Below are 15460 nucleotides of genomic sequence, written 5' to 3'. Positions count from 1 at the left end.
AAATTAAAAAAGGACACTGACACAGCCAAAGCCATGGGCGCACTCTATTCCCCGCAGGGCAGAGGCACATTTGGCACAATTCGCAAAACAACTTTCAGAGGAGGGTTTCGAGGTCAAGCCACAGAAGCCAGCACCTCACAAACAAGACCACCTACCTACCAGGGACAGTATAAAAGGGGTGGCTTTCGAGGCCAATACAGAGGGGGCCAATTCCCAAGAAACCGGGGAAAGTTAGGAGCGCTGTCGAAGTGTTAGATTTGTGGCTTTCTACAATTTAGCCAAGGCCAGTGTCACACTGAGGTTATGCTGCCTAGTTCTTATACTTCAGCTACCTGCCACCATTTAACGAAACTGTGTGCCCGATGACTACCTGATGTAAGCCTTGTTTACTCGGGCAGTGGGTCGCCACAATACAAGATGTCATAGACCTGCACCATTTGGTTCTACTTTCCTAACTCTGCATCCTACTCCTGTGAGACTTATAATGCTGGCATCTTTCAGCGAGCTGGTTTGTGTCTGCTTGCTTTGGACCACTTTTAGGCAATAGTGTTGTTGCTGTGTACTTTGGGCTTTTCTATCAACAAACCCAGATTTTTTCTTCTGTCATCTCAGAAGCTTTGCATCATTGTGGCCATTCTGGACATGGTTTGCCTGTAGGCTTTTTCACTGCCGCACAATGACTGTGACAGTTGGGCTAAGATTCCAATGTTTGAAACAAAAGCTACTGTCCAGCTGTGGGATTTGTAAGACTGCTGGGACTTCTAGCTTCTTTCATCCCACTTGTGCCTTATGTTAATTGGAACCTGTTCCCTTCAATTGAGCCTTCGCCTGCAGTGGTGATGTCTCACACACAGGATTCCGATCTTTGGTGAGGTGTCCCTGGACTTTCAGTGGTGTATGTTAGATGCCAACCTGATATGTGTGAGACCCTTTACCCTTCATCCTCCGAGGTCTTGGTGAGAACGGATGCATCCACCCTAGAATAAAATTGTCATCTGAACTATGGTGAGATCTGACTGGACAATATTTTCTAGTGTTCATAAAGGGCAGGTTGAGTTATGTACTCATGAGCTACAAGACTGTGGTACTGCAACAGAGTGGAGCCCTGTGCCCTATGTCTTGATGTTGAGATGGTGGGTCAGTCTTCACAAGATCTACTTCTTGGCTAATCTGGCAGCGTTCTTCAACATAATGGCAGACAAACACATTATGTTTTAGGTGTCATATTGGCGATCAACAGTGGCATCTTCAATCTAAAGTGACACAGGGCGTTTTACTTGGTGTGTTGTACCGTCAATCCCTGTCTTTTTGGGGGGGGTGGGGGGGCTTTTTTTTTTAACCTCTGATTAAACTGACTCTCCCATCTTTTGCACTGTTGAGTTTCTTTTTTTTGGTGGTGTTTAGGAAATATATTACTCTGATGGGATTCTGGTGTCCTATAAATGGTTCTTCCTCTGCTGATAATCCCGCTGATCCTGAAGAAGGTTAGGCAGGGCCGAACATAGCTGATTCTGATGGCCCCCTCATTGGACTGAGGTAGATACACTCCAAGCTTTTGTCCCTCAACATCTGCCCTTCACTCATTTTTCCTCTTTTGGAGGATTTGCTGTCCCAGCGAGAAGGCTGGGTACTCTATCTACCTTCATGGTGTATACCTTGAAGTGTGGTGGTTGAGCAGCATCAGCTGAGAGTTTATAATCTTTGGTTGAAGGTGGTCGATGTCAGTTTGGCTGTTCGCCTCATTATTCAGGTCGCAGATCCAAATTCATCCCCTCAATCAGGAGAAGAAGGTTTATCCTCTGCAGTCTGTTATGTAGTATTGTTTTGTTTACTGTGGGAGGACTTTGTTTTGAGCACACTACAGGGTTACCTATAAGCCCTTTGAATGTGTTTGTTTATCTGCTCAACCTTCTGAACATCTGTCAGGCAGCCAGTTACTCTCACTAACCGCTACTGTATCAGTTTTCTGGTTGGCAGAGAAGGTCAATTTGTTATCTTTCCTGCTTGACTTCCTTTTATAAATTCCATTCCTCAGATGCATCTTGGACGGGGTCATTGCCTAACTGTTGATTCCCACTCTGGGGATACTGTGGTTAGAAGTATCCCATCAGAAGAATAAGTTGCTTGCCTTTGATAATGGATTTTTTGGCGAATACTCCTATCTAACTGCAGACTCTTCCCTGAGCCCAACGCCTGTCTGACTCCCAGTCCCTCTCCCCCAGCCCCCATCCCACCAAATTCATGTTCTCAACCTGTCGCATTTCGTATCTAAGGGCGTGGAAGGGGTGGTGCCTATATTCTGCTGTGAGGCATCATGTCCAGAGGTAGGAAGAAGTTGGTTGCAAGCCAATAGTGACACTTGCCAGCAGACAGGAGTAATTTCAACAGTTTCTTGATCCATTCTTGTATCAGGGGAACAGACAGTAGTTGAGGCATCTTCAGATTATACATCAGAAAGAGTGTTGCCAGAGAAAAGTAAATTAATAATTTTTACCTCTGCAGCCATGCCAGCGTCTCTTAGTTGGATTATTAAAACTGTGTATGCTTTTTTTCTCCAACCTCATTTATTCACTGACTCATTTTCCCAGTGTTAGTGTCCTCTTCCTAATGAGTATGATGATTCGGTGACCCATGTTTTATGCTCATACTGAAGCCTTTTCTAACTATAATGTAAGGCAATTGAAGCAATAGAAAGAGTGTTTTGTTTAAGTGACTTTTTTATCTCTTATTTATAGTTGTTTTAAATAGAGCAGCCTTAAACCAAGTGAATTTTCAGAATGTCCTTAGGAGGATTTGGTTGAAGAGCTAATTGCATTTCCTGCATTTTCTCTTTTTTTATACACTAGTTATCTCAGGCTGCGACAAGTGTCGACAATCGTGTACCAACACCAGCATCTGTTGCTAGCAGTGATGCGAACTCCCAGCAGCATATTGCAGAGCCTCCATTGTTGGAAATAAAGACGGTGGTTAAAATTGAGGAACCTGAACCAGAGGTCAATGAAATACAAGTGGAAACCAAAGTTGAGGTTAGGATGCTTCTTTCTCATACATAAAATGTTGTTGGATTGACCACCAACATCCAATATCCTCCATTTGAAGCAACTCGTGTTTACAGTCTGTTAAAGTAAATGTCCTTCAAAATCCATGGTGCAGGTAGCATGGATATTTGTAACTAGGCAAAGGTTTACTTAACATTTATGCATCTTTTCCTTATTTCCACAATCTTAACCACTAGACGTGTACATAAGTATGTGTAGCAGTAAAACAACTTCTAAACTACGTTGGATTACTTCTATTTGGTCTCTTAAGTTAACAGCTGCTCTTGTTTACATTATGAAACCGACCAGTGGTCAGGCAGGTTTTTTTGTGTGTTTTCACTGTTCTTTCTACTTCTTTTCTATTTACACATCCTTACATGCTTTCCCTCTAGAAAGAGTTCAACTGTCAGTCGGACCCTTTCTAGAACACCAGCCTAATAAGCGACTGCAGACTGTTCCTTTCGTATTTACCATGTTTTTTCAAGTTTTTGGATTTGACCCAGCAAAAGAGAACTTGTTGTCATCCAAAGACTAGGGTGGTTACAATTCCAGAGCCATTGCAGCTGGATAGTACTACCGGTCCAGCATTGGATCTTTCATATAGTCACATACTTGAATCATTCTCTAATGTCAGGCTGGAAATCTGTGATAACTTTAAGTAGCATTGAAGTGGGTAGTTGGAGAGCTCAGCACTGCAAGGACTCCCAATCTGACTACTGGAATGATTCAAGCATGTGAATATATGAAATATACTATTGCTGGTAAACTAGCGATAAAGAAAAGTAATTATTTAGATCTCAGATGAATGACTTACCTCTTGAAAATGTTAGAGCGGTCAACAGCTCTCAAAAATGTACAGGGAAGTGGGCCACATTTTGGACAGAGCCATGGCCTGATGCAAAAACCTACTTTGTCCCTCATGGGGAACACTTTGTCATGAAATTGCAACTGTTTTCTAGGGTGTAAGAATTCTTGTTAGAAAGTGTTGTACATTAAAGAGGTCAAACTTAGTATTCCCCAGCCAACTAGACCAACAGTAGAAAAAAGTGTATACTTACTCTTAAAAAAAAAAAAAAAAAAAAAATTACCATTCTCAAACCTAACTACTAAAAAAATATATATATAAATTCAAAGTAAAACATAAACAAAAACATATTTTTGGCTGTAGATACACATGCTCTACATACTCATGCCATCTATTGTTGGGTCCAGATGTGTGCAGGTTTTTTTTTCCTTCAAAGAAACTCTTCAAAGTCACGAGGTAGAGTGACTCCTTCTCTGTGATACTGCGAATGGGCATTGACTGCATTGTCAGGTTGTTTTTTTTTCTACGCCGTCGAGTTTGGACGTGTGTGCCAAAGCTCTGAGACCGTCTTTGGACCTCTCTTTTGGTTTTTATTTCTCTCTACTGTCGATATTGTTATCAACCATGTTTTTCCTCTATGCAAGTTGAGGTAGTATCAGCCATCTGGCCCACAGACAACCTCTCCCTTTGGGGCCTACAAACGCTATCTCCAGTACTGTTCCCAAACAATGCCCTTATGGTGATGGAATGGATGCCATTTCCTTTGTCGACATTGTCATGCAAAGTACCCAAGGTCTGACTCCCAATCAGGTCAGTAACCTGTGTGACTCTCTGGATCACAGGGAGGAGGATTCTGAGGCTTGTCGCGCATTCTGCTTGAAGAAAATGCTCTGGGATTGTCAGCCACGGTGGCTCAAAATGCAACAAAAGTCTACCGACAAAACCCCAGCCTTCTTGGGACATCAAGATGTCGGTGAAGAACACAATCCAGAAGCCTTGGTGGCAGAGAAGGAGGCTTTCTTGGTGGAGGCCAGCTTGGAATCCCATCCTTAGTTTGAAATCACCAATGTAACAGTCAAGTCTCATGGTGTGAGTCCCTACCCTCTGCCCCTCACTTGAACTGAGCCATCAAAATAGCAGACTCCTTCACACCACCACTGCCTGCAGGCCATGGTCTGCGCTGCAAATTCAGTTCAGACGCCTCGCCCTTCAGCTTGGTGCTAAAACACCACCCAAAGCCAAAAACCTCGGCGTTGACAACCTGAATTGTCCCCCACATTCCGTGCCAATTCCTCTATGGGTAGCTTTGCTGCCGAGAAGATTATTTGGTGCTGAGAAGATCTTTGGTGTTGAAATCGAAAGCCGGTTCAGAGCCAAAAACATCAAAGCTGATGCTGAAAAGGAATTTAGGGCCTGCAGTGGAGCCAATTCTCCACGAGCTGCAGGAGAAGTTAGACTCTAAACAAAAGCAGCTTCAACTCGAACCGAAAACTGGGCAGATTGTTGCAGAGCTACCGGATCCTCAGCCACTGCCACTGCCACCTAAAAGACATTTGTCTTTCCAGGAGACTTTGGATGTACCCATACCACCCAAATGCAAGAAGATGGACAAGGCCACCAGTCCTTCATCACCACCACCTTCACCACTGCCACCGATCCAACCTCCTCCAACACTACCAGACATGCCACCTTCTCCATAGTCTCTCATGGGTCCTTTAGATGGATCTCCTCAGGGATCCCATGGTGATGATACTGCTCCCACTGATGCTGGGAATGATTCATTCCATATCCTTCCAGATTCTGATCCCTGGGACTTATACAATGTTGATCCACTAGGGGACACAGATATGGATTTGTACTCCGCACACCCATCTCTTCATGCCTACTCCACCACTTACCAGGAGCTCATTGGTAGGGCGGCCACATTCCATGGGGTCCACAAGCATAAAGAACCTCTAAAGGAGGATTTCTTATTTGAAACGTTATCCTCAACACACAGGCCACATAAAAACTCCCTATACTCAAGGGCATGCCTAGACATACAGAGGACATAGGGCACGTGTTATCTCCCCTACGGTTGACAAAGTATAAACCCTCTCCTTCAGGCTCTGTTTACATCTGAGGACAAGCCTGCCCGGATTCATTAGTAATCACCACTGGTAAAAAGAGGGACAACTCCCAAGCGCCTGACAACACATCACCACCAGACAAAGAAAGTAAAACAAATGACGCAACGGGAAGGTTTGCAGCTCAGTCTGCAAATCAATGGCGCATTGCCAATTCAGTGGGCCTCCTAGCAAGATATGACCGCGCTTACTGATGCGGAGGGAAAATTAATTTCCAACACTTCGATTTGATGTGCCCTTGATGCTGCTGATACTGCAGCCAGGAGCATCAACACCAGTGTCCTCTTTCGAAGACACGCTTGGCTGCGTATCTCAGGCTTTAAGCCTGACGTTAAGCAGAACAGTCCCAGTTTCCTAAGTTTGATGAGGCTCTAAAGAGGATAAAAAAAGACACAAACAGCTAAATCCATGGGAGCTCTACAAACTCCAACAACTCAAGGCTCCTTTCACCGTTCAGGTTATCATGAGGCTCAAAGACACCATCTGGGGATGCCTCCACCTCATATCAGCATGGGCAGAGCCACTGCTCCCCCACAATATCCTGCTATAGGGGATCCTATAGAGGAAACAATACCAAGTGTAGAGGCAAAACTGCTTCACCATGTGGTGCCACCAGCAAACAATGGCTTGCTTCACTTTCTCCTCAGCCACACAACACCTGTTGGGGGATGTCTGCAAAATCTTTTACCCCACCTGGCAACAAATAACATCAGACCAGTGGGTGTTGGATATTATCCTACATAGTTTTTGTCTGGAGCTCATTACCACACCTCCCATCATGCCACCTTGTTCTCTTCAGCTCTCACTCAAACATCAAACAGCATTCAAAGAGGACATCCAGGATCTCCTGCTCAAAGGAGCCATAAAACCCATACCTCTTAAACATCATGGTCGAGGAGTATACTCTGTATTTCCTCATACACAAGACGAACGGTTCCTTGCAGCCAATCTTAAATCTAAGACTGCTGAACGAATACCTTCTGTCAGAACATTTTCATATGGTCACCCTGCAGGATGTAATTCCACTACTTCAACAGAGACTTTGACTAGATTAGATCTGAAAGACGCATATTTCAACATACTAAACACACCACACATCGCAAATACCTCAGGTTTGTAATAGATGGAAAACACTACTAGTTCAGAGTCCTTCCTTTTGGTGTCCTGACTGCACCACATGTGTTCAGCAAATGTCTGGCAGTGTTAGTAGCCCATCTCTGCAGACAAAAGATACATGTGTTTCCCTATCTGGACGATTGGTTTATCAAAGCACCAAACCTTCACCAGTGTCAATCAAATACACAGGTGACAATAGACCTGCTCCACAGTCTGGGATTCACAGTCAATGTTCCCAAATCCCACCTATAACCTCTACAGATCCAGCCATATCTGGGAGCCATTTTGAACACACCCATTTTCCTAGCATATCCCAATTCAGCAAGAAATTATAATTTCCTGGCACTACTACCTCAATTTAAACCAATTCAGCAGGTAACTCTGAAGGCAATCATGCGTATTCTGGGAATGATGACCTCCTTTATCACTATAGCGTCCCGTGCCAAACTGCACGTGTCCATTGCAAGAATGACTATCTCATTAGTGGTCTCAATCACAGGGTCACCTACAGAATCTAATGTTCGTAGACCACCAAACTTATCACTTTGCAGTGGTGGAATCCCAACAACATATTGAAAGGGAGATCCTCTTCTGCACTCTGTTCCCCACATACAACTGATGTATCACTTGCAGGATTGGGGGGTGGGAGGGGTGGAGGACACATCTTAATTATCTGGCAATACAGGGTATATGGGACACAAAACACTGGGTCACCAAATCATCTTCCCGAAGCTTCAAGCTGTTCAGCTAGCGTTGAAAGCTTTCCTTCCTCACCTACCTCACAAGGTTCTCCTAGTCCTGACAGACAATTCAGCAAATACAAAACAAACACCTAACACTGCTAAGGCCTGATGTACCATAGAAAACTCTCAACCTACCCTTTTCTGGCACAACTTTGTTGCAGTGCACTTGCACCAGAATGAAAAAACAAAATAAATGAAGCTGAAACATTGTCGGTTGTTGGATTAGAGGAAAGAAATAGGTATTTTAAGTTCCAGTACCAAATCCTTGACTAATACAGTCATCGATGGAGGGTTCAGTTCCTTCACTTTCCCCATCAGCAACAGTACAGGAAGAAGAGGGCCACATTTTACAGCAGACAAATGGGTTGTGACTTGCCAAGCAAGGTTTCTCACATGAATTCAAAATGAAAACCTCCTCCCTCCCCTCAACATTGAAGGTATCTAATTACCATCTTTACCTTAAAAAAATGTTATTGATAAAAAGCAAGCAGTCTGACCTCTTCCATCCCACTAAAAAGAAAAAGGAAAGCATTCCAGGTACTGCCATATTTGGACAAAGGCGCCCAAGAGGAAATTCACACCATTATTGGATCTGCAATACACCAACAAAAGACCTTCCACAGATGGGGGTTCCCTCAAATAGACATTTTTGCAACTGCACAAAAAGCCCTAGCTTCTCCTCCAGGTTACCGCACCCACTACCAAGGACAATGCACTTATTTGCCTATGCTTTTCCTCTAGACTCTTCCTTCTGTTTCTGGTACAGAAGCTCAGCCAAACATCTCTTACAATGATTCTAGTAGCTCCCACATGAGCTTGCCAACCCTGGTTCACAACACTACAATACCTCCCTGTGGTGTCTCAAGAGAAGCTCCTCAATAGACCAGACCTTCTCATGCAGAACCATGGGGAAATTAGACACCCAGATCCCAAATCTCAACCTAGCAAATTGGCTCCTGAAGTCATAGAATTTGGTTACCTGCATTTGCCACCAGAATATATGGATATTCTGCTATGTGGCAAAATTGAACCGTTTAGTCTGCTAGTCATACAAAATAAATTATCCCATTGTCAGCCACTGTACAAGACATTGTCTGCTATTTGCTTCACTTACAAAAGGCTACATCTAAAAGACTTCATCTCATAGTAGTGGCTGCCTATCTACAAAATAGGCAGCACCTTTCTTTATTTAAGTTGAACTAATCCTTCATGGAGAGATTCAAGTTATCCCATCACGGGTTCAACCTGCACCTCCATGGAACCTTAATGTTGTTTTCACATTACTCTTGGGCCCTCCATTCGAACCCCTTAATTAGTTTCTCGTAAAGTGGCATTTTTAATCACCATTTTTAGTCACCATCTCTTCACTGACGTGTTAGTGAGCTCCAGGCTTTAACCTTGGAAGAACCTTTCCTCCAACTACATAGGAATAGAGTGGTTCTTTGCATCAACCCTGTGTTTCTCCCTAAAGTGGTTTCTCAATTTCACCTTGACCAATGGATTGAGTTACTTTTTTTTTCCCCACTGCCAGATTCTGTTGCGGAAATAGCTCTTCATGCATTAGATGTGAAGGGTCATTATGTTCTGTATTGATAGAACTAGAACTTTCAGGAAAACGAAACCACTTTTGTTGCTTTTTCTCCTCCACATAAAGGCAAACACTATATCCAAATCAGGCAAAGCCAGATGGATAGTTAAATGCATTTAAACTTGTTATGCTAAAGCCAGAATAACTTTACCCACTCCTAGAGCACACACTACTAGGAAAAAGGGAGCATCCATGGCTTTTATAGTAAACATCTCCAGATCTCACATATGTAAATTAGCTTCATGGTCCACACACCTTCAATGAACGTTAATGTGTGGATGTTTTAGGGTGCCTACAAGCTAATGTAGGTCAGGCAGTGCTATGTACTCTTTTTCAAACAACTGAAACACCCACATGCTATCCACTGCTTCTGAGGGGGACTGCTTTACAGTCTATGCAGAGTATGCGTATCTACAGCGACACATGCCATTGAAAGGATCGTTACTTAACCTGTAAGCATCTGTTTGTGGCATGTAGTGCTGTAGATTGACGTGCACCTACACTCCTTCCTGGACACCTGTGGCCATTACAGGTTATTCTACCCTTTCTCACAAGGACATATCATAACTTATTCCTATTCTGCACTCCATTCTCGCCCTCCTGCGGGAAAACAGTCTAACAATGGAGTTGATGCCCATGTGCAGTATCACAGAGAAGGAGTTACTCTACCAAGTGACTTAAAAGCCTTTCTTCGAAGAACAACCAAACCACCTGCACACATCTGGACCCAACACTAGATGGCAGGAGTATGCAGAACATTTAAATCTACAGCACTATATGGCACTATCAGATGCTTACATGGTATTAGCATATTCCATATTAGGATTAAAAAAGAAAAAAAAAAAACTTAAAAATATAACCATACCTCAAGTAATGTAATCAAATATATTTCATAAGATATAGTGAAAATTTAATTTAAAAAAGCTTGAATAAAATTTTAGCTACACAAAACTTAAAAATAAACATAATTAATGCAAGTGAAAAATGTTTTGAATTAAACTTCACATATAAATATATATATATCTAAACATTTTACAAATTAAGCAGTGTTACCAAGTTGTGGTAAATATAAAATTAATTCACATTATTTAAACCACTTCATTTCCACCTAACTTCCCTACAAACAACCTACAAAAATATAAGCAAAAAATTGTTTGGTGGCATGTGTGGCTGTAAATACACATGCTTTGAATTATCCTGTCATCTAGTGTTGGGTCCAAGGGTTACGAGTTTTCTTCAAAGTTTGTTTTTCGAGTCACAGGATCGAGTGACTCCTCCCTCCCAGTGATACTGCCCAGAGGCATCAAGTTTTCTGTCGGCCCTCTGGTTCGAGGGTGTAATTATTTGCTCCGCCTTTGACTTGCTCTGGTCTGAGACTATCCCTCCGTCTTTTCTATTCTATGGTATTGTACATTTGATCGAGGTTTTGTGACTCTTTGACCGTTTTCTTGCATATCGGTTCTAGTGTTCGATGGCATGTGTAGCTGTAGATACACATACTTTGTATAAGTCCGCCATCTAGTGTTGGGCTCGGAGTGTTACAAGTAGTTTTTCTTCGAAGAAGGTTTTCGAGACACCTGATCGAGTGACTCCTCCTCTCGGTAATATCGCTAATGGGCATTGAGTCCTTTGTTAGATTGTTCTCTTTCCACCCTCTGGTTTGGTCGAGTTTTCTCTCGCTCCGGGACATCTCGGGTCGGTATCTTCTAAACTTCTAACTTTCTATAAACATCAGTATAGTTTTGATCGCGTTTTTCCACTCTTATAGTCAATCTGTTTGTAATCATCGGGGATCGATTTCACGCCCTTTAGGGGTGACCTCGCCCTTTTTGGGCATACTTTGACACATGGTAGTCGAACAGTGTTAAGCTGATGGAACATACGCCGTTTCGATTCTGTCCTCGGTGTCACACAAAATTTCCATACACCAATGAGCGTTTGGTGTGCAATCTGTGCCTGTCTTTGAAACACAGAGAAAAGACCTGGGACACGTGTATATAGTTTAGATCAAAAAAGACTCTCTGGGGCGAAGAACGCGTCGAATCTAGATGGCGTCCACGTCATCATAGCACACATCTGACATCTTTGGAGAACAACACCTGCAAGAGTAAGTAGGACAGCGTGTAGCCGTTTCCATTGCAGATTTGGATTTGGATCGAGATTCATATGTCGACAGACAGTCCATCCCACCAGAGCAGTACTTGAGTACACCAGCCCGTCACACCAAACAAACATAATAAAAAAGACTCCTACATGGGTCTTCGGTCCTCCACTGCCTTCGGGCCATGGTTGGACCCGCAAAAGACCTTCGGATGACCAACCTTTGGGTTCGCACCGAAACAAAAGACAACATTGCATTAGGCATACACTGAACAGACTGCCACATCTGTTTTGGTACTGAGCCAAAAATAGGACTTTCCTACTTCAGAGCCGAAAAATTGAACAGCACTTTCGGAGCTAACATTATACAGTCCGAGCCAAGCATTCCATATCCAAACCTTCGGAATCGAAAGCTGCCAGTAATAAGCATTCTCCAGCCACTGAGGAGTCATCAGAAATACAACCTATTTAAGAGGTTATGGGCGCTAAACAGCGAAAGATTCATATACACAAAGAAACAGGAAGGATCATAGCCTCTCCTCCTCCAACAATGAAAAGAAAACTGACTTTTCAAGAGACTTTAAACGCTGGGCCTCTACCTTTCAAAGTCCTTAAACATAAGGACAAGCAAAAGGCGAAGAAACAACCTCTGCCTTCACCACCACATTCTCCTTCCCTTCCGTCTACCCCACCACCTACGCATTCAACACAGTTCTCTCCACAGGCCTCATCTACATCACTGTATAGGGATGATTTAACTGATCCTCAAGAAGAGGTAGACCCATGGGGTAAATATGACACAGATTCCACTTTCCCTAATGACCCAGATTTATACCAAGCGAGGCCACCTCCCCCTGATGATGTCACTGCTTATAATTAAGTTATAGCCAGGGCAGCTGCGTATCATAACGTACAGTTATGTACATATCCTATTGAGGATGATTTTTTGTTTAACACTTTAGCATCTACTCACAGAGTACCAGTGTCTCCCTGTACTTCCAGGCATACTTAGACATGCTGAAGACATTTTTAAAGAGCCTGTAAAAGCAAGAATCATTACACCCAGGGTTGATTAAAAAAACAAAAATACAAACTTGCACCCTCTGATCCAGTTTTTATTAGAGCACAATTACCGCCTGATTCTATAGTGGTAAATGCAGCAAGAAAATTTGCCAATAGCCAGTCTACAGGAGATGCTCCCCCTCCAGACAAAGTCAAACATTGGATGCAGTAGGTAAGAGTTGCTACTCAAGCTGCCAACCACTGGAGGACTCAAATTCACAAGCACTCCTAGCAAGGTATGATAGGGCTCATTGGGACCGGATGGAAGATTTGTTACAGTATCTTCCAACGGAACATCAAAAAAGAGGGCAACAAACAGTGGCAGAGGAACATGCTATTTCTAATAATGCAATTAGATGCGCTACAGATGCAGCTGATACAGCTGCAAGGGGAGTCAACACCAGCATAATCATTAGGAGACATGCATGGTTAAGAGCTTTAGGATTTAAGCCAGAGATACAGCAAGCAGTATCAAACATGCCCTTAGATAAAGAACATCTATTTGGGCCAGAGGTTGATACCACAATAGATGAGCTTAAAAAAGACTCTGAGACAACTAAAGCTATGGGTGCCTTATATGGAACACCCACTAGAGGCAATTTTTGTAGGCCACAATTTAGGAATGGCATCAAAATATCAACCACAGTACCATCCACCTCACAACAAAAATAAGAGCCACACTTCAATAACAGAGGTTCATTCAGAGGCTCTTATAAAGGATGTGGTTGTAGAGGAAGAGGTAAATCAGCCGCTCCTAGAGGTTTATCTACTTCAGCAAAACAGTGACTTCTTACAAGTCTCCACACAGCATACATCTCCTGTGGAAGGAAGACTGGCATTTTTTTACCCTCAATGGTACAACATCACCACAGATCAATGGATTCTATTAGTTATCCAACATGGCTATTGCCTACAACTCATCTCTGTTCCACAAACATTCCCCCTCGTTCACACAGACTTACTCAGGAGCATCTCTTTTTAATAAAACAGGAGGTGCAATCACTACTACTCAACGGAGCCATCAAGATAGTGCCTATATCCCAACAGGGATCTGGAGTATACTCACTATACTTCCTCATACCAAAGAAAGACAGTACTCTATGACCAATTTTAGATCTCAGACCCCTCAATCTATACATCCTTTCAGAACACTTTCTTATGGTCACTCTACAAGACATCATTTCCCTACAACAAAAACAGGATTACATGACCGCATTAGACCTCTCAATGATGCTTATTTTCACTTTCCAATATATCCAGCACATCGAAAATATCTAAGATTTGTTATAGCAGGAAAGCACTACCAATTCAAACTGCTACCATTCGGGGTAACAGCACCACCAAGGGTGTTTACCATATGCTTCGCAGCTGTTGCAGCATTCCTCAGGAGACAACACGTAAATGTCTTCGCATATCTAGACCACTGCCTCATAAAAGCCAGTACAATTCAAATTTGTGAACAACATACACAGTATACCATAGTTATCCTAAACAATTTAGGATTCACAGTCATTTACCACAAATCTCACCTGCAACCATCAGATACAAGCGTATCTGGGAGCAAATCTGAACACTCAATCCGGATTAGCATATACAAACCCAGTAAGGATTCAAGCATTTCACAATCTTCTATTTCAACTACAATACCTCCATACTTATACAGTAAAACTAGTGATGAAACTCTTGGGAATGGTGGCTTCATGCATAGCCATAGCCCCCATGTAAGACTCCACATGAGACCACTACAGCAGTGTTTTTCTCAACAACAGTCAACTAGCGGACCTCTTAAGCAGGACGCAGCAACAAGTCCACAAATGGGAAATTTACCCACAAGTGATTCAACTATGCTTCCAAATGTGGGGGACCCCAGACATAGATCTTTTCGTAACAAAAGAAAACGCAAAATGCCTAAGCTTCGCATCTAGGTACCCACACCCTCAATCCAAGGGAAATGCTCTATGTATTAACTGGTCAGGGCTATTTGCTTATGCTTTTCTACATCTCCCACTAATTCCACCTCTGGTTTAAAAAAATATGAAACCAACCTCAATCACTATGATACACATAGCTCCCACATGGGCACGTCAACATTGGTACACAACACTATTGGACCTGTCTGTAGTACCACAACACAAGCTGCCAACCAGACCAGATTTGTTAACTCGAAGAAAAGGACAAATCACACATCCAAATCCCAGCACACTCAACCTGGCGATTTGGCGCCTAAAGTCAGAGTTTGGGTGTTTACAACATCCATCTGAATGTATGGATATTCCAAAAGAAGCACGCAAACCCACAACTAGACAATGTTATGCAGCTAAATGGAAACGTTTTGTCTACCTAAAAATATCGATCCACTTAAAGCTTTAGTGCAAGATATCATTTGCTATTTGCTACACTTAAAAAAACAAACCTGGCATATTCATCTATTAGAATTCATTTAGCAGCTATAGCTGCTTACCTTCAAAACAGACAACATATTTCCCTGTTAAGGATTCCTGTTATAAAAGCCTTCACAGAAGGTCTTACAGGGATTATTCCACCAACATTTCTTCCAGCCCCTGTGTGGAATCTTAATATTGTACTTACAAGACTTATGGGGCCACTATTTGAACCCGTGCATTCTTGTACCCTATAGTTTATATCATTGTAGGAAGTTGGCTCTGTGTGTACTATTTCAAAGTAAGAAATAGCATGCACAGTGTCCAAGGGTTCCCTTTAGAGGTAAGATAGTGGCAAAAATAGATAATTCTAATGCTCTATTTTGTGGTAGTGTGGTCGAGCAGTAGGCTTATCAGAGGGTAGTGTTAAGCATTTGTTGTACACACACAGGCAATAAATGAGGAACACACACTCAAAGACAATTCCAGGCCAATAGGTTT

At 42.7% G+C, this 15460-nt stretch overlaps 1 protein-coding gene across 1 annotated transcript in view; it reads left to right on the top strand.

The window, feature by feature from the left end:
* Positions 1 to 15460, top strand: part of CREBBP (CREB binding protein) — a 1321122-nt gene that overhangs the window by 597517 nt on the left and 708145 nt on the right. The window contains exon 15 of the mRNA XM_069210450.1: positions 2847 to 3026. Within this exon, the coding sequence (XP_069066551.1) occupies positions 2847 to 3026 (180 nt within the window). The remainder of the gene's footprint in view (positions 1 to 2846; positions 3027 to 15460) is intronic.

This window comes from Pleurodeles waltl, chromosome 10 (genome assembly GCF_031143425.1).
Source record: "Pleurodeles waltl isolate 20211129_DDA chromosome 10, aPleWal1.hap1.20221129, whole genome shotgun sequence".
Taxonomy (NCBI): domain Eukaryota; kingdom Metazoa; phylum Chordata; class Amphibia; order Caudata; family Salamandridae; genus Pleurodeles; species Pleurodeles waltl.
This window is presented reverse-complemented; position numbering and strand designations above follow the sequence as displayed.